This window comes from Leguminivora glycinivorella, chromosome 11 (assembly GCF_023078275.1).
Source record: "Leguminivora glycinivorella isolate SPB_JAAS2020 chromosome 11, LegGlyc_1.1, whole genome shotgun sequence".
NCBI lineage: Eukaryota > Metazoa > Arthropoda > Insecta > Lepidoptera > Tortricidae > Leguminivora > Leguminivora glycinivorella.
In genome coordinates this window covers 11,327,709-11,352,309 of record NC_062981.1, presented here as the reverse complement: position 1 = coordinate 11,352,309, position 24,601 = coordinate 11,327,709, and the positions used below count along the sequence as shown (strand labels likewise).

General features: G+C 36.6%; 1 protein-coding gene across 4 annotated transcripts; it reads left to right on the top strand.

Annotated features, from left to right (window-relative positions):
• The first annotated feature begins 523 nt into the window (after positions 1-523).
• LOC125231008 (protein gooseberry-like) lies at positions 524-24,361 on the top strand. Of its 4 annotated transcripts, XR_007177578.1 has the most exons (7): positions 524-992; positions 14,477-14,649; positions 14,768-15,026; positions 16,865-17,064; positions 17,628-18,238; positions 18,598-18,712; positions 23,407-24,361. XR_007177578.1 is itself a non-coding variant. In XM_048136337.1 (6 exons), exons 1-6 carry the CDS (start codon positions 938-940, stop codon positions 23,522-23,524), a joined length of 1,416 nt encoding a protein of 471 aa, XP_047992294.1. In that variant the 5' UTR covers positions 526-937; the 3' UTR covers positions 23,525-24,358. The 4 variants fall into 4 exon arrangements, 3 of the variants coding, with proteins under 3 accessions (XP_047992294.1, XP_047992296.1, XP_047992295.1); XM_048136337.1 differs by lacking the exon at positions 18,598-18,712 and having other exon boundaries at positions 526-992; positions 23,407-24,358; XM_048136339.1 differs by lacking the exon at positions 18,598-18,712 and having other exon boundaries at positions 531-992; positions 14,768-14,870; positions 23,407-24,355.
• Positions 24,362-24,601: the final 240 nt, after the last annotated feature.

The window sequence follows — 24,601 nt, the reverse complement described above, 5'->3', positions numbered from 1 at the left end:
AAAAAATGTCGGATATTGGGATTGTTAGATTTGTTATTTATTTAATTAGGTTCAGGTTTATTGTTTAATAATCATAATAATAAACAACAGTTAAGTATTTAATTTACATATTATTATTATGGAAAAAATAATGTATATCTTAACCTAACCTAACCTGCTGAAAAAATATTACCTACATTAGAAATAAAATGGTACTCCACACGAACGCAGATCAACAATGCAATTAACTCACACAGAAATACCGGTCGATTTTCAAAGTGTGCACCAAAACTCCGCCTTAAACAAATTTTGACCAATCGGCGACCGCTGTAGGCATAGATCGTTGTGGCAACACGCCTCATGTTTTTCGTCACGGAACGCCGACTCAGGCGCGACTCACACATTGTTAAAAGCGCTTCGCTTTGAAGACACTGGATCCCAACGGACATGCCGTCTCGCTCTTTCACCGGCCGCTGTAAATTTTGATATCAGTTTTACAATACATGGCACTAGAAAAAGGCTTACTGAGTCAAGAAATAGTTCTTTATTTAGACCACCCGAAGAATACTTGTGAAGCTGTAAGAGTTTTTAAAGAACTTAAGGTTAAGAATGATACTTTTGTGATCGGGTCAGGCCGATGTGGGAGTTCGGGCGTCAGAAAGAGACAAGTGCTCGGACGGAGGGGTTTGGAAGGCTGCGGAGGCGGCCAGTTTGATCATTTTTTGTTGCACCGCTGATTGTGAAAGATTACACTTGAGAGTCGAAATACATCTTTACATCACACGTCAGTGGGCACCGAGCTGTCTTCAAAGCAACACGGATTAGACACACGTTTCTTTTAGGTTATCATGTCTGCGTACAAGTTGTGATAGTGAGACATCCAGAGTGATCTTCAGGACTTTTGTGTTTGGACTGATCTGGTGTTAGACTTGCGTCTTCGCTGCGGTTTTTGGCGTCGATGGCTGTTTCAACTCTGAACATGACTCCGTACTTCACAGGATATTCTTTTCAAGGTAAGTTTTGGGGTTGCAGGTTAAATGTACCTATATATGGTTTTAACCATACCATATATTTGGAGAAGAATGCGACTGAAAATTGTTAGTTTGAACTCTTTTCTGATCTTTCCAGATTTTTTGCATAACACTTTGTTCACAGGGAGTATTACCCGCGTTAACTAAATTTTTGATCATAAGTGATTTCATTATGAAGGATGATGAACGAAAGTTAGGTGTATTGAAACATTAGCTATTATTTTAATTTTAAAATGAGTTGGATATTTGTTCTTGAGAGATGTCTTTACCTAATGGAGACAAGTATGTAGGTGTATGTTCATAGAACATAGTGTTACTTTAATGTATATACCATATACTACTATTAATAAAATTGATCACTGAAATAATTGTTTAGATACAAAATTTCATAACCCGCCGGATACCTACATAAGTACATACCTATTTACGTATTTATTATTTATGTCGTTAACGAATATATATTTAAACTTCAAAAAATTAATAGGTATATGTATTTTAATTAAAAACGAATATTGTATCTTTTTTATAGTCTTTTTTTCATTTTAGGCATGAATAATAACTGTATAATATTTTTGAACATTCTTTCGTGTGGTTTAAATGAATACATATGATGATATGACATGTAAGGTGAAATACCCCATAATGGACGGTGATGCCATTATGGACAAAAAAACACAAATCCTTAAAAATAAGTATCTAAAATTAGTTTCTAAAAATTGACGGCTATGTACCATAAACTAGAGTTATAGAGCTGTTTCATTTTGAAGTTTCAATTAATTCGGTTATTTCTGAAGTATTTGGCGACAAGATAAAATTCATCAGTTTACTGAAAAAAATATCAAGACGAATCCTTAGTAATGTTGCTAAGAGAGTTGAGTTCATGTATAAAATAATAAAAAAATAATACTCTGTGTAAACTTGAATGCGTTTTACTTACTGCATTAGGCATGAGATAAGGTATAAAACATACTAGTTTGTTGCTCCAAAGATATAAAGAAATGGCGTTATTTTGCGAGTGTCCATTACTGGAACCGAAAAACTGCCTACCTCCTATGATGGACAAGGAACAATTTACAAAACCAAAATTTACAAGAAACAATCCTATGTTAAAATAACTCAAACTAATTGTATTTATGGTATATAATATTGACTCATTGAGTATCAGTTGGCTTTAAAGGTAAAATTTTGAACTTATTTCACTGTCCATAATGGGGGATCCATTACTGGAGAACTGCCGTCCATACATACATATAATCATACATATAATCACGCCTGTATCCCATAAAGGGGTAGGCAGAGCACATGAACTACTAAGTTTCAGTGCCACTCTTGGCAAAAAGGGGTTGAAAGAAATCCAAATTGTGACATTGCAGTGACAGGTTGCCAGCCTCTCGCCTACGCCACAATGTAACCCATATCCCACAGTCGACTCATAATTCCGCCGCATAATTAATTGCCGTCCATAATTGGAGAAAAAACACCTATTTTTAATTTGTTAACTATGAAGAAACCAATAGGAGTATCCATTCTGCAATACGCTTGAAATGTAAAAGAAGGATAGGACATTCAAGATTTAACACGCTTAGCGGTAGAATTTTTACATTTATGAGTGAAATATCAAAAACCGGCCAAGAGCGTGTCGGGCCACGCTCAGTGTAGGGTTCCGTAGTTTTCCGTATTTTTCTAAAAAACTACTAAACCTATCAAGTTCAAAACAATTTTCCTAGAAAGTATTTATAAAGTTCTACTTTTGTGATTTTTTTCATATTTTTTAAACATATGGTTCAAAAGTTAGATGGGGGGGGACCCACTTTTTTTTCCTTTAAGAGCGATTATTTCCGAAAATATTAATATTATCAAAAATCGATCTTAGTAAACCCTTATTCATTTTTAAATACCTATCCAACAATATATCACACGTTGGGGTTGAATTGAAAAAAAATATCAGCCCCCACTTTACATGTAGGGGGGGTACCCTAATAAAACATTTTTTTCCATTTTTTATTTTTGCACTTTGTTGACGTGATTGATTTACATATTGGTACCAAATTTCAGCTTTCTAGTGCTAACGGTTACTGAGATTATCCGCGGACGGACGGACGGACGGACGGACAGACAGACATGGCGAAACTATAAGGGTTCCTAGTTGACTACGGAACCCTAAAAACAGGCGAAAATTTTTCTTAAACTGTCCATGATTGGGTCCGTTACCTTATAGCCAACAAAATAATCCCCGAATTTTAACAAAACATGTGCATACATAATGGTTACCTCAGAAAATAGTTAAATATATAAAAATGAAATAAACTTACTTAATATTACCTAACCTACGTAATTTACATTATACATTAACAATAACATTTATTATTTAGGGCCAGTTGCATCAACCACGTTTAACAGACACATCATCGCCACACAGCAGAAGACTATGGAACTTCTCATACAATAATATTTAACTAACGTTTTAACGGTGACAGACGGTTTCATGCAACCGGCCCTTAGTCGATAAAAATTATATGTATGTTAAATAAAATAAAAAAGATAATGTAGGTATTGTAGGTATCCATGACAATGATTTTAATATGTATACCAACACGTTTACATATTCATTATAATAAGGTTATAATTTAATTATCATATCCATGTAGGTAATCTGTAAAATAGGCACTAAATATATCTCATCCAAGCCCCCCTTTTTTGTAGCTCCACCTCCGACTGACATTACTTATTTTCTTTAAGAGTAAAATTAAAAATATAAGGATTAGGTACCAAATTATTCCTTACTATTGAAACACAAATATTTTTTCACATAGATATCGTCTGGTATGGTCAACACATTGCACAACCCGAAACACAGAATCACGGGAATTCTAAAACCTTAGTTCCTTTTTTATTGCCAGCAATATAGCAATATTTCATCCTCGCGTGCTTTCTGTTATATTTTTTATTTGTATTCATATTTAATAAGCTGTTCTAAGAACAATTGTTCTTTATCTTAACCTCGTTAGACCCGATCCGAAATGGCCAAGGACAGGCATTTGGAAAAAAAATGTCTCCAGTTCAATAAATAATTTCTGTCACGAACTAGTCGAGCTTCTATTGTAATATTTGCTTTGTTTAACTTTCGATTGATCTTGATCCAGTTATTATAAACACTGAATAGGTACCTAAATAATTTAATATCTTTAAAGTGAGCCAAACCTTTAGCTAATTGTACCTTATCGTCTTCGCTAATAAAACAGTTTATAAGTAACATGAAATGATTTTTGAAAGCTTTACCAATTCTGTAATTACTAATTATCATCCAACTCTAACAAAAAATAAGAAAACGACACTAGATCGGTAGTTATTACATATTTTAATTAAAATCGCCACCTGTATAATAATCAACCTAGAAATAACTTTTTGAATTAAGATCTTGTTCGCAAAAAAGTACTACATACTTATTTTTGCGATGAATGACAATCACAATGAACTATGTACATACTACTAAACAGTTTGTAATTTCAATATGTATCAATCGTTTGTTGACTTAAAAAATTATACAGTTATTCCAGAGTTATACAAAACAATTTGAAATCTGACCATTATATGGGGTTTATTCTCTGTATTCAAGACACTAAGAATCGATCTCTCTCAGTTTACTACAGCTAGTTCTAAAAGAAATTATTACCCCGCATAAAATTTTGAGTAACTTTTGTTTTCAAATGTCCTTTCTTCGTATCGATATTTTTATGACAGCCGACGACAGTTCGGTTTGAAGAACAACCGTTTCAGACTTGGGACTGTTGTTTTTTTATGGTCCTTTAAATTTATTACTTTATGTCGTCGTCGCTATGAAACGGAAGCTTGAGTTCTCACACTTTTAAAATGTCGTGTTAGATCAGCGCAGTAGCTGAGTCCTATTAGTTGCAACCTGCTGGAAATTGTAGGTATTCAGAAATTAAATATTCCATTGTTTCCATGCGGCTGGACTTTCAAGATTGTTTCAAAGGTTTAACGCGTATAAATAACAACGAATACTGTTCCAAAAAGCACTCGCACTGACGGTTTTACACATAAATCATTACCATACGAAAACATTTCGACTGCATTGTTAAAAATGTCACTTCGACTTATGACCTGTTTCGTCTAAGCTAAATTGAAAACAGAAAAAGACGAATGAAGGCAGAAGGGTTAAGTAAGAACGAGAGCGCGTGCTATTGAAGAATGCCGACGAACTCATTTTTCTCAGCAACTCTACGTCATCTTTGGAATGTTTTAGGAGACAAGTATTTCCTAACGTATCAAAACCTTAATTGTTATTAATGACTACAATCAATTAAACTATTAGAACAAAATGCTTTTGATATAAGTACGAAGTGGATTAAGTAGTTGAAAATAAATATGTATGTTTATTATTGTAGGTTACTCGTACTCTTTGCTAGTTATTACTTTTATTGTCTATGTAATTCACCATCATAGCAGACATAAATGTATATTTGACGTTTTCTTATGATTGGCGTCATTGGCTTAGTAGTTAACTAATTAATACTAATTATTAAACGGACACCCAGACGATTAAAAGTTTTATCCGTTACACATGTGACTCACAATCAAACGCGCGCCGGGCGGTCAGCCTTTCGAGATATTAAAAATGTTTAAATTTATAATTCGACTCCAATTTATACGACTTTTCGATGTAAGTCGGAATTAGTGTCACACGGCCGCTCTGATGCGCTGTTGATGTCAGAAAACATTTGTTTAATACGCAAAGCCGAAGGAGATTATTGTCGCAAATGCGATGATCAATGATTTGTGTGAAAATGTTGATGGATTTTTATACCTCCTTTAATATCTACCTAATCGCCTAAACTGTTTAAACGAATTTATAATTAATAAAAAGCAAGATAAACTTCAAAAATGGAATGTGTTAAAAATGAGGCATTCCTAATAATGAACAAAATCGACAGAAAACCGCATAATGCATTCGATGACGTCGCGGGTCGGTGCGCGCAATCAGATGCGCCTCGGGCTAGGTGACGGACTCGCTGATGCGCGATACCGATCGCCAACTTGCGCGTGCGCACCTTGTAATTTACCACACATTCAAGGGAATATTTTAAATATATTCATCCTGATCTTGAAAGCTCTGTTTTGATTTGTCTATTTAAAAAAATCTGGAAATGATATGATACATTTTTGTAATTAATCAACTCCATATCTACAAGTTGACCCCTACAAAGAGTTCAGTACCATAATCAAAGTTTAGTCACATTCATATCAAGGGCCGACAAGCGGTGCACATCTCGGCGCACGCACACAGCGTCCGCGCAGATCAAAGGCACCGACAGGCTCTTTTAGCCGCATAATATGACGCGCCCCCCGCCTCCTCCGCGGCCGGCGAAATGCCTGTCGGCCTAGCCCAAGCAACAATCGCTGACGCTACACGGTGATCGAAACGCAGTCTGACTCTTTCGCACAACTACTGAAGAGCAAGAGGGAGACAGCTACGATACGCTTACGAAGCGGAAACAACTGTGACGTTGGCTAGGTACTCGAGGCTTCGGCCTCCGGGGCGCTTACTTGCCATTACTCATGACGATCTATTAATAAACAAATTGATATTAGGATATTACGAATGCTTACTGGGAGTGTTTTCAATTTATTAGGCTAAGGAGCTCGCACCAATTTATTAGTGCCTGCCACTTTTTTTTTCAATTCATATTTCGTGGTTAGAGCCATGAGTGCATTTAGGCTTGTAACCAACCAAAGTAACTATATTCAACAAATTGACAGACAGACAATGTAGCGTTAGTAAGCGGTTATAGGAGACTAGAAAACTAGATACATAACAAGATAAATTTCATAGCGATTACCGATAAGATGGCTAAAGACGACGCAAATCTGATAAATGCGCCGAGGCTTAACTGACCAAAATCTCCATTGCCGCCAGCTTTTCCCATAATTCGCGTCAACACTTCCCTTTTGCACTCAGGCCGATACATTTAAATTATATAATACCAAATTATTATACGTAAATATATGTGTAATTTACTTACTCATTGCAAACATATTTTGCATAATAGTTATTTAATACATATTTAACTTTTATATTGAAAGCCTTATCAGAATATTAATTTTATCAAGCGTAAAACAAACTGCGACCTTTTTGCATAATTCTTGTGGAATAGAAAATAACTGGCCCCGTAGCCGAATGGCATTTCTCCGACGCCAAACGAAAGCGATACGCCGCTGGCTCTGTCGCGCCAATACGCAAGCGCGATAGAGATAGATATCTACTAGCGCTTCGTTTCGTGAGCGTTTCGTGAGCGTTTGTGCCATTCGGCTAGCCACCCTGTTAAGATATCACTTGCGTCTTTCTTCAGCGGAGGCGTAGCTAGCGCGAAATAGCTCACGTGCACGGCCCGGTCATCGATCAGGGTATCATTGTTCCATTAAAATATAAACTCTTTGCAATTACCCGAGGGCTCGAAAACTCACTGCGATAAACGATCGCTGTTGCAGTTAGCGATAATCGATACGACAGTTGTTCGCGATTGTGTTTTGTTTCCGATTAGTAAAAAGAAACTGTCTAATTTCAATCTTTAGTAGGTGTTACAAAGTGAGATTATATAGGTACTTAGGTATTTTTTTAAACAACACGGTCTCAAACAGGCATATGGCCTATCTGATAGTAAATAATTAGCGAATATGAACGCCTGCAATAATATACAGAATTATTTGTATATTCTCTGAGATACCTTGCAAACAACATTTCAGTACCCACCCTCTTATTTAAATTAATGCTACAGGGCGTGCTTTGCTCCACTTCCAATAAGCGAGGCAATAAAGGGCATTCATTATTCATTATACAAGCAGTTTCATAATATTAAGTCCACTTAGCTTCCGTACTCATTTACCTAAGTACTAGCGCCTAAGTATATTATACTGGGAGCGGCAACTTGACTCAAACGGAAAGAAAGAGTCCGTCAAATCAGTACATAACTCGGCGTGAATACAAAATGAGGTCAAACAGGGCATTCTCAAACATCCGCCATTATACTGAAATAAAATATTCTTTTCCATTCATTACGTAGAGGAAAGTAACGCGGTCCTAGCTAGTTGCCGAAAGGTTTGGTTTGAACAGTTGGAGCAACTTCAATGGGAGAGGCACTCGTTTCATATTGGTTATTAGAATATTTGTCTTTGCTGCTTGCCGCCACCTGAGTTTGTAGTTTTCTTTTAAACATACCTACTTATGGTACAAATAGGTAGATATCGTTGTGAGATGCCAACGCGCTGTAAAATTACACTGAGAAAAATTTGCATTGTGAATTTAACAAGTTCGATTTGTTGCGGGTTTATCCGTTTGAAACAAAAGTATTGGGTTGGCACAAAAGTAATGAGACACTTGATTTACGTTTTATATTTTTTATTATTATTACAATACAAAAAGCTTAGTCGATGATGTAATCACCATTAGCATCTATGATTTCTTGCCAACGATCCGGCAAAGTTTGGATGCCTTTCGCCCAGAACTCTGATGGCTGTGCCTCGAAAAAGTTGTTCAACTCCACCTGTACATCATGGAAATCATTGAATTGTTTACCCCGCAAATGTCGTTTCAGGGCTCTAAACAAATGAAAGTCTGATGGTGCGAGGTCTGGAGAATAAGGTGGGTGGGGTATCGTCTCCCAGCCCAAGTTCTGCAGCTGTTGGCGAACGGTAGATGCGACATGAGGTCGAGCGTTATCATGTAGTAAAATTACAGTGGCTCGTCTTCGTCGTTTTTTCTTGAAAGCAGAAGATAGTTCGGTGAGCTGTGTTGAATATTTGTTAGCGTTTACAGTTTCATTGTGTAATAGTTCATGAAACAGCATGCCTTGCGAGTCCCAGAAACAACAAAGCAAAACTTTTAAGCGGTTATTTTGACTCAGCTTCGGTTGAGTTGGTGGCGTTTCTTCTCAAGGCAGCCAAAAAGCACGACGTGTATCGTTCTCATAATAAATCCATGATTCATCTCCCGTAACCAGATCAGTCAAAAACTCTTTACGTCGGGGTCGCAGCAAAAGTGATTGACAGATGGCGACACGGACTGCACGACTGGCGTCGGTAAGGATGTGCGGTACCCATCGAGCCAAAACTTTTCGATACCCAAGCTCATGCAGATGGTATTCCACAGCGTGGTGACTGCAGTTAAGTGCTTCCGCTAATTCACGAGAATCACGAGTAGTAGCATCAGGATTCGACTGTAGTTCGCGGCGTAAATCGTCATCATTGAATGCAGGTGGTCGCCCTGAGCGTGACTGACTTTCAAGGCTCCTGTCTCCTGATTTAAAACGGTCAAACCATCTGGACACCGTGGCATGGCTTGTACTTCCAGCGCCCAATGCAGTGTTGATATTGTCAGCCGCAGTCCGCGCACTGTGGCCTAACAAGTACTCGTATAAGTAAAGTGTTCGAACTTGTCGCTCGTCCATTTTATTTCAATCTAACTAAACCAATCACGAGGGCGGCTTTATATACCCTCACATTAGAAGTACCTAGAATGTTCTACAACATACTAGAATATTATCGAAAACAATTTACTTAATAAAGGAAATGTATAGAGTTTTGTAGAGTGTGTCATTACTTTTGTGCCAACCCAATATTTTAGTAAACGGTATAAATCACAATATTGATGATACAAGTCGAAATTGTTCGAACAACAAGGCCAAACTTGTTAAAAGATATTTGATTGAATCAAATGTTTAAAACAATTTGTGTCATGTTGCTTTTATAAAATCGACTTGTTGATTAAAATATATTGTTGATTCACTTAACAAAATCTAACTTGTTGTTTGAACCAATGAGCACTTAGGCGCTATTTTAACCAAAAAACTTGTTGAACGAACATGAAAACTGGTTGTTTTTTCTCTCAGTGGAGGTACCTAAGTATAAAACATATTAAGCGCCACACATACTTCAATTTTACTTTTGGAACGGTAGGTCAGCAGTTCTCGAAAAGTTTGTACAAAAATTAAGGAAAAAGTTAAATTTGTTTTTATTAATTCCTATTTTGTTACCAAGATTTTGTTGATGAATTGAGATTTTATTAAGTTTTATTTCGTCATTAAGGTTCTCTAGTATCTATATTTTCTTAATTATAACAATTAACCTGTATATATCTTACGAAAGTCGACTTATATTACTAAATGTTGGTAACAAAATAGGATCAATTAAAATTTGCTGACGTGGCTATGTACAAAGTTGACGGGAACTGCTCAGGTACCCTAAATATTTTGCTTGGTTATTGTTTTCATAAATTTAGGTATGCATATTATTAATATTATTAATTATCGTAGACTATTTTTTTGAAAAGATGTAAGTTTCTGACCAGGTTAAAGCTAGCATAAAAAATATAGTGTAGGTACTAATAATAAACATAGAAAGTAAAGAGCTGTAGTACGAACGCCTTGTGACCGATTGCACAAACCAATACGTCAAAAAGGTTGTCAAATGTTCAGTATGAAAGTATAATAGAACTGATTTGATATTCGGCCGCGCTACATTCGTGGCGGTGCCACGGGCCACACAGACCTCCACTCTTGAAGAAGGCTTAATGGAATGACACAGCCTTTGTCGACGCCGCCCAATTCGAAAGCCTATTCAGATGGCATTTCTTCTCATTGTTGCTTGATTTTGGATAGTAATAGATAATTTTATTAGTCTATAGATGACTTTTAACAGGTTACGGAGTAGAAATCTCGTGTCAATATCGAAACATGATTGTCATCCAGGCTGATACCTAGTTCTCGTATTGAAATAAGTTATTTTCCTTGAAATGATAACACATTTTCTGAATGATATGATATGAAATTACTTGAGGCAAATTTGAATCAATAACTCTATCTTGCTTAAGGGCAATGTGATAACCTTAAAGTTAGGTAGCTAGCTCTAATCAATAGCTACTCAATATTTCACTCGGTTATAAAAAACGTTTTTATATATAAACAATCTAAATAACGAATTTATATTTAACATTAGCGAGTCTAGATGTTTTACAGCGCACCTAGGCGCGCACGTTTCCTCACGGCGTTAATTCAGTGCCTTGAACTATGACCAGCGTCAGCGGAACGAGCGGTTATCGTCCGCAACTCATGTGGAAGAAAGCGGCGTGCCATGAGACGTTAAACGTCATATAAATTTTACTGTAGGCATATTAATGTCGTTACGTGAAATTGATTTGCAAGCAGAAACATATTATGATTGTGAAAACGGGGTTTACGATTTATTTACACACCACGATATCGACTTGAAACACAACGAACTATCACTGTACCGTTGTTGGCGCGAAGCGGCAGAATAAATTGTATAAGGTACCAGCGTTCGCACACCACACGGTAAATTAATTTACAAGACGTTTATTGTGAGTATTTATACGGCGCATTTGTAAATTCTACGTATTATAATCGGAAGTAGTGCTGCAATTTGCTACGAAAGCTTCTAAAATATATGCGTGAAACAAAATTAAATGTAGCATCAGTAGTGAGTCACATGTTTATGCTTGTGTAGACACCTGTAATTGTATGCATTTAGAATTAGAGCTAACTCGTTACACCAAGTCTAATAACCTTGCGGCACCTTGCAGTTTCAAGTTTATGAAGCCGCACAAATAATTACACTTGCTTTCGACTGCTCCTGCAATAAATGCGAAGGGCAAAAGTAATTAGTTAAAGGCCACTGACACCAATTAACGCAAAACAAAGCGGTGAAACTCTTTAAGACGATTACCAAATCAAAGTCGATCAAATTGAAAACGAAAATCCACGCAATGGTGGAAGGTCAAAGAAATCTAATCTCGACCCTTCCAATGACACCGCAATTAACCAGATGCAAAGGTTGATAAAAGTGTGATTGCTAATTAAAGTTGACACAGAAACGCCAATGGTGAATTCAAAATCTTCATTTATTCCGTCACGGCTGAACACTTGCATTTAAGTTTAAATGATTGACTCTGTTTCAATTTAGCTCAACAAGAATGCAGCGGTTGAACGAATTGCAACAAGATTATTTGATTGTGAGAAAATTTTATGCTTTCCACATTCCGATATCTGTAGCCGAGAAAACTGTTAGTGTGTTATTTAAAGCCGTAGAGGGAAGTCCTGCTATGAACAAGACGCGTGAGTAATAGCTAACTATTGTAACGTTGCGCACTTTTTTCGGAAACCGATCTAACCTACTAACATGTATTTTTTGTTGGTTGAGTTGTTGACGTCGGCGCTCCACAGCGGTGCACGGAGCCACCCTAGTAGCGGCCTTTATCGCGGCCAACTTGTGCATGCTCGCAAAGCTCTTCCGGACGATTAGTTGCCAATGAATGTTTGAATTTGTTGTTAACTTTGCCTCCTTTTGCGATAATAGTGTTACTATGTTTGCGAACTGTATTACGCATTGTACATACAATAGATTTTTTTTTGAGGCTTGTGTGCCTTTTGTCAATTGTTCGTTTTGTATCCTGTTTGGATATGAAAGCGTTTACTAGGTGTAAAGTTATATCGCTTTTATTCCATCCTATTGACTGCGGCTACCGATATGTTCTGACGTAGGGATATTATTATTAAGGTTTCTTTATTATGTGCGTTCTTTTAAAGGTAATTGAATATGTAGTAATAACAGAGAATGCTATTTGTAAAATAATGATGTAGGTACGTACGCACAAGTTTTTATTTTATTTTCAGTACCTAACACTGATCGATTACCTTACTGATTATAAAAAGTAAGTTGATTTTATTATATAATTCACCGGCATCACAATTACATTGTGTATCCAGATTGCATAAGATTGCACTATAGCTAGCGAGAGTGAGAAATATAATGATTATAATGAAGTGATACATTATTACAAAGCCACCCACATTTGTATAGCGGGGTTATTATGAACGCGTTATGCGTCATAAATATTTCGGGAACATAAAATTAACGCTCAAAAACACGAGGCTTTCGAGGCACCGCAGCGTCTACGGGGCCCGACAAAAAAAGAGGATCGCTCGCAGAACGAGAGTCCAGCTCGAAAAGGTCACTTTCTGCTACACAACATTGAGCTTAGAGATTTACAGTTTAGAGTCCACATATGGAGAATTGTGTCATCTTCCCTTAGCTCCAAAGGGGATATTTTGGTAGTCCCAATTACTGACCATAAGTTGTTTGCGTTACGGTTTACTCTCGGTTGTCTAACACGCGAACAGACACCTCGGTATATCATATCAAAGGACATACTTGTTGACATGTTGTCTAATTGATTGGTGGTTCCCAGCAGGGGTCTAGGGCTTTACACGAGGCGGCACCTTTGAGGAATTATTTGAAATTGATAAACTATAAATGCCTTCACAAGTGGAAGATGCTACTTGCCACTGTTACTTTTTTGTTGGGATATATTGTCCATCAAATTTAGGGTAGGTGGATGGATATTTAAGAAAAATTACATGCTATTAATCTACTTTTTGTAATGCTCTAGTTATTAATTAAACCTTTACATGAAATATACGAGGCGTTTGGCAGAGTGCTTAAAGCTTTTAAACAATCTTTGACTAAGTTTCTGTAGTATTTATACTAACAAAAAAATTTATTTTTATTCTTTAATAAAGCTATCTGGTATTATATAATATTACCTCTACAGCATAAGAAACCGATTTGCCTAATTCAATAGTGAAACCAATTGAAACGATATTTCTGCATGAATAATTTATATCATACCACGTTGCTCATAAATAATATTTCATGCAAGCCCTTAGTCCCTGCCCTTAGTTCACGGCACAATTTACCCCACTTTCTTGAATGATATTTTTTTGATTCGAGATTCTTCATCTCATCTCAATAGAAGTTCACAATGCGATTGCAAAAATCAAGGAGCGGCGGCGTCCTTTGACGATAGGTGGTCCCGGCGCGTGATGCGATTATAATAGCGACACTTTTAAACCACCTCCGTTTCCCATAGGGTTTATTTGCAATTAGTTTTCAATGTATCTCCATTATTAGGTCTTAAGACATTCATTATTACAGGTCTTCTTATGTATGTAGTGTAACTGTAGGTACTAGGCTTACCTTTTCCGTAACATACAAATCGTTACTAACTTTGTGTTACAAAAAACCATTCAGTATTTGTTTTTGATATAAAATAAAGTTTTGTTAGATCTCGTTTTTGGTTAACTATATCATATATTGGTAAGAAATTATAAGAAAAACGTTATAGGCTCTGCTTCACCGCATTCGTGTTAAAGAAATTCGATACTCCCGCTTGAGAACACATGAAATGGAACGTTAAATTGCTAGACGACCGTTGCCAATGTGCCCTTATAATCTTATGTCGTTGTTGTCCTTCTGTTTACGATCTATTGAAGATCAAAAGAAACTAAGTTCAGCTTACCGTTTATAATGATGTAAATCGTAAACATAGATAGGCCTAATGTTGTTGAATCCGATTCAATAACTTATACTTGTTTCAGGTCAGGGTCGAATGAATCAACTGGGTGGAGTTTTTATCAATGGGAGACCTCTCCCCAATCACATTCGGCTGAAGATCGTGGAGATGGCCGCAGCGGGTGTCAGGCCCTGCGTCATCTCACGCCAACTGCGGGTCTCGCACGGCTGCGTTTCCAAGATTCTCAATAGATATCAGGTAAGCACGGAAAGAGTTTTTCTTTGCGATAGGTATGAGATACTTGATATACTTTTACTTGTAGGTACTTGTTTATTTGATTAGGTAAATTACTTAATATGTAATGTTTTGTCATCAGGAAACTGGTTCAATCCGCCCTGGCGTGATCGGAGGATCTAAACCGAGAGTGGCGACGCCTGAAGTTGAGAACAGGATCGAAGAGCTCAAGAGACAAAACCCAGGTATATTTTCCTGGGAAATTAGAGATAAACTTATAAAAGAAGGAATCTGTGATAAAAACACTGCACCGTCTGTCAGTTCCATATCGAGGCTTATAAGAGGAGGCAAAAGGGACGAATCAGATCCTAGGAGAAATCACAGCATTGATGGTATTCTAGGTAAGTGTACAAACTTACCTATGATTTGTCCCAATTTGCAATGATAATTGTGATTTGTCTATGATTTGAGCGCCCGTTAAAAACATTTTTATACACCGTGTTTTTTTTTTGTTTTCCGTTAAATTCGACACGTAGCTAGGTTCATTATCAGGAACCACCCTGTATGTCTTTTAGTTAAATTCGCAAAAAAAGATTTTTGGTCATTTTCACACATAATAAATGAATTTATTAGTGTGGGTGGCCCTTAAATATAAAATTCAAGTTAGTGTCAAGTGATTGACGGCACATGTCAAAACAAATAACATTAGGAATTGGTAAAGGCTGTCACACACGTGTTTAGTAATTATCTATATTTCTTTAATAACTCGATAACCGTAAGAGTTAAGACGCTAGTTTCTTAGAGAAATTAATTGTATTTGATCTAAATAACCTTCCCTTAAAGTTAACGGAATTCAATAAAAACAGGGTGTATAAGCTAAAAATTTTAATCAGGTATTTTGAAAGAAGCGTCTTATTTAGTATTTAGATTACTAAAGTTTGAATCCGTTTAAAAACAAGATTCATTTCATGATAAAAGTATTCGCATATGCAGACTGCACTAAGCACTAGACCGAGTTTCGCACGTTCCGATGTTTGAAGGGAACACTTCCTGCGAGTGTTTGCATAAAACTTTTTATTACTCGAGTTCTCTATTGTACTCACCTCTCTCTATAGGTATAAACGCCTATAGGTACTCCTAGTATCTTTTATACTTATTTTAACAGATGAACCTTATTATTCCCCTCGTGGGCAACCGAGATTTATGCAGAAATCCTTGGCGATTTACAAATTTGTTTAAGAAGTTTCGAACTCTGACGGAACCTTCGAGCTAATGATGCGTTAATAACTCGGCGTGTCATCGTAGTCCTTAACGCTCATTTCAGCCCATAATCACTTAATTTAGTTCAAAGCCCACTATTATTATAAATTTATACCTATAATGAGATTGTCGGAACGTTTGCAAACTTCGCAAAATGGCGTATAAAGTTAATAATCAAGGTAAAAGTGAAGCGGGCGCACGCCACGGCAGCGCCCCTTGTGTCGGCTTCGAAATTGTAGGTTATAAAAATGAAATTAGTACCCAAAGCTGTTATTATCCCATCGCGTTTGGCCGCGGGGCTTGCATTACGACAATCTGTCCGTACTGCACGTCTTGTGCCGTATAGCTATCCAATATAAAATGGCGCTCCTAATATCCCGGTTCGGCGACGGCGGTTTCGCCGGAGAGATTCTGCGCGCGATAAGATTATGCATATTAAGTTGTGCGCGGCTAAAGTACACTGGAAAAGCGGCCCCTTTACCATTCGCCTTCGCCAAGCGCGTATTGAAAATTTGCGGTTCGTGCTCGCCCTGTGACGACGGTTAACGGTCCGCGTGCACCTCGCACGAGGCTCACGCTGAAATATTACCACGTACCGCACTTTCGCATCTCGGACACCCACTCCCATTCCAAAACACATTTTTATTACATTTTGTCACAATAAGTACACCGAATCAAATTATAAATCTACGTCATCTGCCGCTTACCAATCTAACTCAACGTCTTGACGTAATGTAATTTTATAAAGGCCTAAAAAACTCACTAGCTGTTATAATGTGGTTACGTTTAATTTAATCAAGACCGCGTGTGGTCCCCGCGGTAGCGCGACGATAATCGACATAAAACAACAGAAAAATTACGAAACGTTAGAAAGTTAAGATTTATGACATTGTTAATAACTAAGTTTAGCAACAATTTTAATCTAAACTATAGGTTTTTAGAACGGTCTTCTCATAGCGAATTATTTCATTGTTCGAAGGACCCTCATCTTGCGAAGACTCCGATACTGAATCAGAGCCTGGAATCACGCTAAAGAGGAAGCAACGCAGATCTCGAACAACTTTCTCCGGTGACCAGCTCGAAGCCTTGGAGAGAGCGTTCACTAGGACCCAGTACCCTGACGTGTACACCAGAGAAGAGCTTGCCCAGAAGACCAAATTAACTGAAGCCAGAGTTCAGGTATGTAGGAAAACCTTTTTAGAAAACCGATTCACTTTATACTTTTTTAATGTGATGGGTAAACAAAGAAATAAATATTATGAATTACGAAAATTAATGGGTTCAATAAATAATTCCTATTGTGGACCACGATCAATTCCCGCCCCTAATGCTAGAGCATAGTAAAAACTGACGTAATTACATTAATAATTAATTATAACGTACGCATGTAATCTAGCTACCATATGTTGCGCCGCTACTGTTTCCTCTCAGTTTTTTGTATCATTACAAAGTCATTTTACATACAGTACTGTTTTTATTACTAACTTAAATGCTATTCTTTTTCATTTGGTTATTACCATTTTGTAAACTTTATGAGGCGAATTTAAACAAAATGCGAGCACAGAAACAACTCGATGCATCTCAATTTAGTTGAAATCTATTAAGCGATTGCCACTGGGGATTATCTTGTGCGACAAATTTCATTTGACTAAAGTGGATTAATTTGAATGAGTGCCTTTTACAAGGTTTAGCGAAGGCCAAATGATTCCAGTGTGTATTCAACGGAATTTTCTCTTCCATAGGTATGGTTTTCGAACCGAAGAGCTCGTCTACGCAAGCAACTCAACTCTCAGCAACTCAGTGCCTTTAATACAATGTCCTTGCAATCCGCTTTCCCGTCAGTCCACCAACAATACGAGCCTCCTAGTAGTTTCAACGCTCAGTGCGCTTCTTGGCAGCAGTCATATTCCTCCGCGCTAGGTTCAAGCTCCGTTTTGAACTCCGCATTGGCTCCATCTTTACATCAATCTTCGTTAACGCCATCAGTTTGTCAGTCAGCATTAGCTGCTTCATCATTACACCCTCCTACCTCAAGTGCGTTCACAACAGGAAATCTGACTCCGCTTTCCCACTCCTCCGAACTTGCCACACCTCTTCAAGCCGCAGCCGATGCTACACCTCCCAGTTCGAGTCCTACTGCCTCTAGTCCATCAGTAAATCAGAGTGCGGGGATAACCTACCAGCACCCCACCTATGCGAGTCCGAGCGACCCTGTGTCCCACCCTTACGGCTACGGGGACTATGCGAAACAAGACCACGCCATGTCCGCACATAATCACTGGACCTCGAGACAGCTCAGCGGACATGCCTCGAACAAATTAGCCGAAGTCGGTGCCTGGCCAGAAAATTATAGGTAAGTTTTAATATCGTACCTTACATTACTTAAATTTGTATTTAAATTAAAATATGAATTGGATAAACTAAATAACACATTAAAGTAATTGAATTCATAAACACAAACTATGACGTCTCAATAATGCCCGGCGGCGGGCAGGTAGCCTTATGAATTATTGATTGATGCTCAGCTACTCATATTCTGACTGTGATTGTGCGGATGAATATACAATTACGTTAATAAAAACTGACCTTTGCAGCTGACGATACAAATAGCTACCCATTAGGCTAATCCCAGATATGAGTATTGTTTTTGTAATAAGTATTTAGGTTTATGTTTGTACCTAGCAATGACATCATTTGTTCTTTGGTCACTAGTGTTTGGCGAGGAGGGACAAGCTACTAGACGCATAAGTGAACTCATTGACGAAGGTACTAGAGTAGCGAAACGACCGGTGGCTATCAGGAGCGGGGAGCTCGATCGCAAATCGGGGTGCGTCCATTTTATTTCTTTTCACCTTCCTTTATCATTAGTCCGAGCGGCCGCTAATCAATTAAGAGTGTAAGAAGTCGGCCATTATCCGCGCGCGGGTGGTTATTACAGCCCGAGCTTCGTAATACGCCGATCTGATCGTGAATGCATAGGGCTGCGAATTTTATAGAGATTTTTGATCGATTTTTAATTAAAATTTTGCTCACTTAATTTCAATTCCCATGAAAATTTAAAATATTGCCTTCAGAAGTTAATTTGAAAGAGCAAAATCGTCGAGGCGGTAGAATCATGTTTTGTTGTCGTGTATTAGGCATTTATATAGGTATGTTGTAGAATGTGTTACTACCAAAGTGAATTTGTCGAAAGAGAATGTGACATAGTCATTGTCGCTTTGTACTCTATACGGCGACGACATTTATCTGTGTTATCGAGACAAAGCACGACTATAAACCTCACATTGGACCACACACAATATCTCTCCGCGTACAATGACGGACACACTAATAATATATAGGTTAGCCACGTTTATTCGGCGGTCTGTCTTATCTAGTCCTCTACGTGGCTTGATTGACGCAACTCCATTGTGCTCGGTATTGTACTTATTACTCTGCCTGCCAAAATTATAATGCAAAGCAGAGAATATGGAAAACGAATTATCTCGCGTCCATATGGCGCGTCTCGGCCCGCACGGTACACGAAGCATTTACAATTTAAATTCATAAGCGCTTTTATAAACGTTTCTATAATTTTACAGCAAGTTACGCGTTTTAATCGTCATGTTTTATGATTGTATAGGGCAGGAGTTAGTTATTTAGTCATCTAAGATATTGTAATGCATTTGCAACTTGTAATTAAGAACACAGTCATTGGTCGTAAACAGCGATTGTGATTGCCAGTTTGCTGCCGGTGTACCAGCTGAGCGTGTATTTCAGTATCCGTCAAAGTTTCAATTAAATTGACTTTCACAAGAACCCTAGGGTTAAGACTATCAATTCTGAGTTGGAATAAAAGATAATGTTTATAACTAGTTACGAACTTTTGATAAAGTTATTCGGCCAAACTAATACAATTTGCCTTCAGGTCAAGTGTGATTATGAGCAACAATGTTTGCAACCACAATTCATGGCGGAAAACACGGATAAACACACGTTCCTTTGTAGAGAGCATAGCGGCAATTAATGAGAGGCCGAACGTGACATTAGTGCAGTGAACCCGAGCATTAAACTAACGTGGGCCTAGTATTAAAACTTATCTGCAGCTATTTACATTCGACTTCCTAACTGCGGACACGGCTCGCGTGTTCGACTTCGAGGCTTCAATGCGATTTTGATATCGAACGCTCGACTCACGCGATAATCGCCCACGGAAATTTATAGTTGCACCTGTAGGACAAACTAATTTATAGGGCGTTTAAAAATGTGACAAGGAGGCTTTATACAGTAAATATTAATTTACTAAAAACATAGTTGCAACGTAAATGAATAAACATTTTGTATTGGCATGCGCAGACGATACGCGACTACACTGAGAGAAATTACAACCAGTTTTCATATTCCGGCTGCCCTAAGCAGAAATCAAGTATCTGGGTTTTGTCAAATTTTACAGTAGAGCGAAAAAACGATTTTTTTTAATTTTTCCTGATTATATGCTTGTTAATTAATTGATAGCCTTTAAAACAGATGAACTTTATTATACTAGATATCATTAATAGTGTACTATAATTATTTTTTCAAAATTATTAGCACAATCATTTTTAAATACAAAAACAGCTTTCTGCGTAGAATGCGATAAGAAAATTTTAAAGCTTTTCTACAAGAAAGCAAGTATCTTGAACTGTTTTCATTTAGCTTTGGTAGGCTTGTTATTTTTAACTGTATCTAAAACAAAAACTACAGAACAGATTTTCATGCCGTTTTCACCAATGAATAGAATGATTCTTGGGAAAGGTTTTGGTATATAATTTGTTAAGATCTTGTTTGAATTGGTTGAAATATGTTCATTTTTGATAATCAAGTCGGACAAAATTCTGCTGGCTGAGAGCTTTAATCGAAAACGCTGCCCAAACTATTTGAGCTATATCAAAACAATGTATGGCAAAATTGTGTATCTTTCATAGACATACAAAAAAGTCTGTAATAGCATATGTCTATCTTTTAAGGATAAATTACTATAACCATTTTTATGATAGCCCGGTGCGCAGCCGGGGCGGACCGCTAGTATATGTATACAATGTAATACATTTTAGATAGATGCCTTTAATGTAGTGTATGTCATGCTTGTGTAAATTAGGTTTTAATATATAAATGCAATATTGGAGTAATCCACGGAAAAGAAGCTCTGGTTGTGTTTGAATGCAAGTTGTCTTAAGATTAATAGGTTTAAGAGGTTTTTCTGTCACGAAGAGTTCAAAAATACTCATTAAACTTAATCAATTACTTACGTTGTAGGAGACTATTTACATAACAAAAAAAACCTCGAAAGCGATTTCCCGTGGAACGTACAATATTAATTAAGTAGGTAGGTGCCTAAATACTCGAAGACGGAAACAAATAATGAAAGTTATAGTCTTCCTTAATTATACTAATAGGGAACTGTAGTTAAAATAAAATATTTTATACCATGCACGAAATAAAACATCAGATACTCGTAATTATGAGAAAACATGGACAGCAGTTATTTTCACTCAATTCAATTTCATATAAATTCCATATTAGCAAGTCGTTCAAATTCGTTTTGACAGTTCTTAAAAAGAAGCTGATTTGACTAGGTGGCAAGTAGCCTATTGATCAAGTGCAATAACAAGATCAACATGCAATAATTATTAGGTATGTTCGTTATATGTATTTTCGTATTTTGTATAAAAGAAGTTACATATTAAATAAAACAAGTTCCTCGTGCTTTTACTGTTTACATCTGGTTGTTTTTAATACTAATTTCTACCTGAAACCCAAATTAATACATGTATGAGTAATTACAAGCTTTTGACATTATCACAAAATGATAGACGCCGAAGTCAAGTAACTTCGCAATCAATAACAATAGTTCTACGCTGAAGTCAAGTAACTTATCAATAAATATCAATATTTCTACGCTGAAGTCAAGTAACTTCGCAATCAATATCAATATTTCAACTCTGAAGTCAAGTAACTTAGCCATCTAATATGAATTGCAAGTATCTTTCGCAAGATACTCGATTTCAAGATAGAAATATAGGGTAGATACTTGACTTTAACGTAGAATACCCTGTTAAAAAAAGATACTTGATTTTTTTAAAGTTCTGTATTTTGAAAAATATACATTATAAAAATTTCAAAAAAATACTGATAGATGTATTTTGAAAAAATGAATCGAATGATGTAAAAAACCATTTTTTGGAAAAAATTTAGATACTTGATTTCTGCGTAGGGCAGCCGATTCGTTCAACAAGTTTTTTGGTTAAAATAGCGCCTACGTGCTCTTTGGTTCAAACAACAAGCTACTTGTCATTTGAATCGGCAATATATTTGAATCAACAAGTCGATTTTATAAAAACAACCTGACACATATTGTTTAAACATACGTTTGGCTGATTCAAACGGATAAACCGCAACAAGTCGAACTTGTTAAATTCACAATGCAAATTTCTCTCAGTGTATGTAAAACTTGAAATTAACCTAGAATTTTTTACAACTCTTTATTTACATGAACATATTTACATAATTATATAAGAAAATAAGACTAAACTTAAAAGCTAGGTAATGTCTAAAATAGTCCCTAGAAATAGTCTAATGTTTGTCTTAAGCGTTTGAAAAACACGCAGCACTGTAAAACTTTATTCGACCTCTAACGACAAGAATTAACCAACACTAATGACCGTTAATAACATATTAGCCACCATATTCACTAAAAAATTTACTGCGCGTTCTAGTCACGAGTTCTATTCGAGAATGCCATTTAGATCGGTCAAATATAACTCTTGCATATCATTCCGGCCTCACTTAGACTGCGCACTCCGGTAGGCCAAAACTAAGTAGCTTTTATAGACGGGCATTAGGGGCTTCTACTGTGTTATTACGCGTTCATAATAATTCGTTGGTCGATACGTTCTCAGCGGTACTCATTGATCGGCGTATGTATGTCAATTACACTCGACATACGTTAATCCATTCATAATTATTTTCCTCCCACGCTACATTCGGGATTTAAATAGTCAGTAACGCAAGGTAAAACTGCGAAACACTTCTTTCCTTACAAGCGGATTAGGAGCTAAGCCGGGGGATTAAGCCCTGAGATGGATGGATCGAATGTATAAATATACTAAATCTTGATGTCTTGATTGATTTGAAGAACAACGTGTAACGCTTAAGAAAAAATGCGAAATTGCCTTTTACTACAAAAGCAGTCTCAAAATATTTTAATTGTATCTAATAAGACACACCTGAAATTGATACCATGAGCACAGTTGAAATCGAGAAATCAAACTCTATGTATACTTTCAAACTGTTCCTGAGTGCCTAGACAACAATCGTAATTGCACTATGAATAAGAGATGCTTTGTGTCTCCGTATTCAATATTATCTCTGTATCAGTGCGACTTAGTCAGCGAGTCGCGTTTTTTTTCTTCGATTGTCACGTTGGCTTTATGAAACTTCTACAACTTATGTAACTTCTTGTATTACCAAATGAGTCCTAACGTTTGTTTTTCTTTGTTACAGTTCATTCTTCGGCACGAACGCTCACTACGCGTCGCACGCGCACTCGCCCGGCGAGGCCAAGTCTGGATACCCGTACTTGGGCCAACTCGGCGGTATGGACATGGGCAGAGTTCATTAACCTTTTCAAAAATATTAAAGATGATGTACCTATACATGTTCTTCTTGAAGTTATAACTAATAATCATAGGGGCTTGATGAAAACATTAAAAACAGACACTAATCCGACATTTTAAACACAGTTTTTATGGTTGTAACACAGTTCAAAATACACTAAAATTTCCACACCCGAAACCCCTGTGTCTACTAATAGCACACCTTTTCGAAAATTTTGTACAATTGTATGGCTCTGTTCTATATATGTACTGCATTGATAATTATGACGAGAAACATATCAATAGTGCCTTGATTATCTGTCAGTTATTTGTCGTTTAAAGAAATCGTGAGACTAAATTAGCCTTACTGTATAAATTGTATTATATTTACAGCTTTATCTAGTTTAAGATAGAATTAATAAATTAATTTCTCATTTAGTTTAAGAGTTTTAGAGTTCCTCGATTATTAATTCGAACTGATTCTCAGTTCTAAGATGTAAATATTAACAGTTCAGTTTGGCACACATTGTTAATATCTCTTGTATAGCTTCTAATATTTGTAGATTAAATAAAACGTTGTTAAATATATAAATAAGTTGTTGAGTATTAGTTAAGTACTTATGTCATTTATGAGTGAGTATTTTATAATCTATATCAAATCAATTAATATTTTAACAAACTAAATTCACGCTTCCGTAAATACGACTGTACCCTCAAAATGCCTTAAATCTAATTGTGATTAGACATTTTACATTATATCATGACGAATGTATTTATTTTATAGGAGTTTTATCATATATGTATATAGAATAAGCACCTTTGTATTAATAGTTACTTAACTGAAAATAAAGAAATTCTAATGCAATGAAGAAACTTGTTTTTGTTTGGTCACCTCAAACGGTAAGGTACAGTGGGGCAAATCTCGACTGGGGGACAATTGCAACTAATCCATTTTTTCCATTATTACACTGTGATGTTAAGTTCTATATGTATCCACTGAACACGCCTACTATATATAACCAGTGGACACTCTATTTAACAATGCAAACATTGTAAAACATGGAAAAAATGGATCAGTTACATTTGCCCCCCAGTCGAGATTT

Coding starts and splice junctions, on each gene's coding strand:
- LOC125231008 (XM_048136337.1), top strand. CDS start 938: ATGGCTGTTTCAACTCTGAACATGACTCCGTACTTCACAGGATATTCT. Junction 993..14,476: donor CACAGGATATTCTTTTCAAG/GTAAGTTTTGGG, acceptor TACTTGTTTCAG/GTCAGGGTCGAATGAATCAA. Junction 14,650..14,767: donor AGATTCTCAATAGATATCAG/GTAAGCACGGAA, acceptor TTTTGTCATCAG/GAAACTGGTTCAATCCGCCC.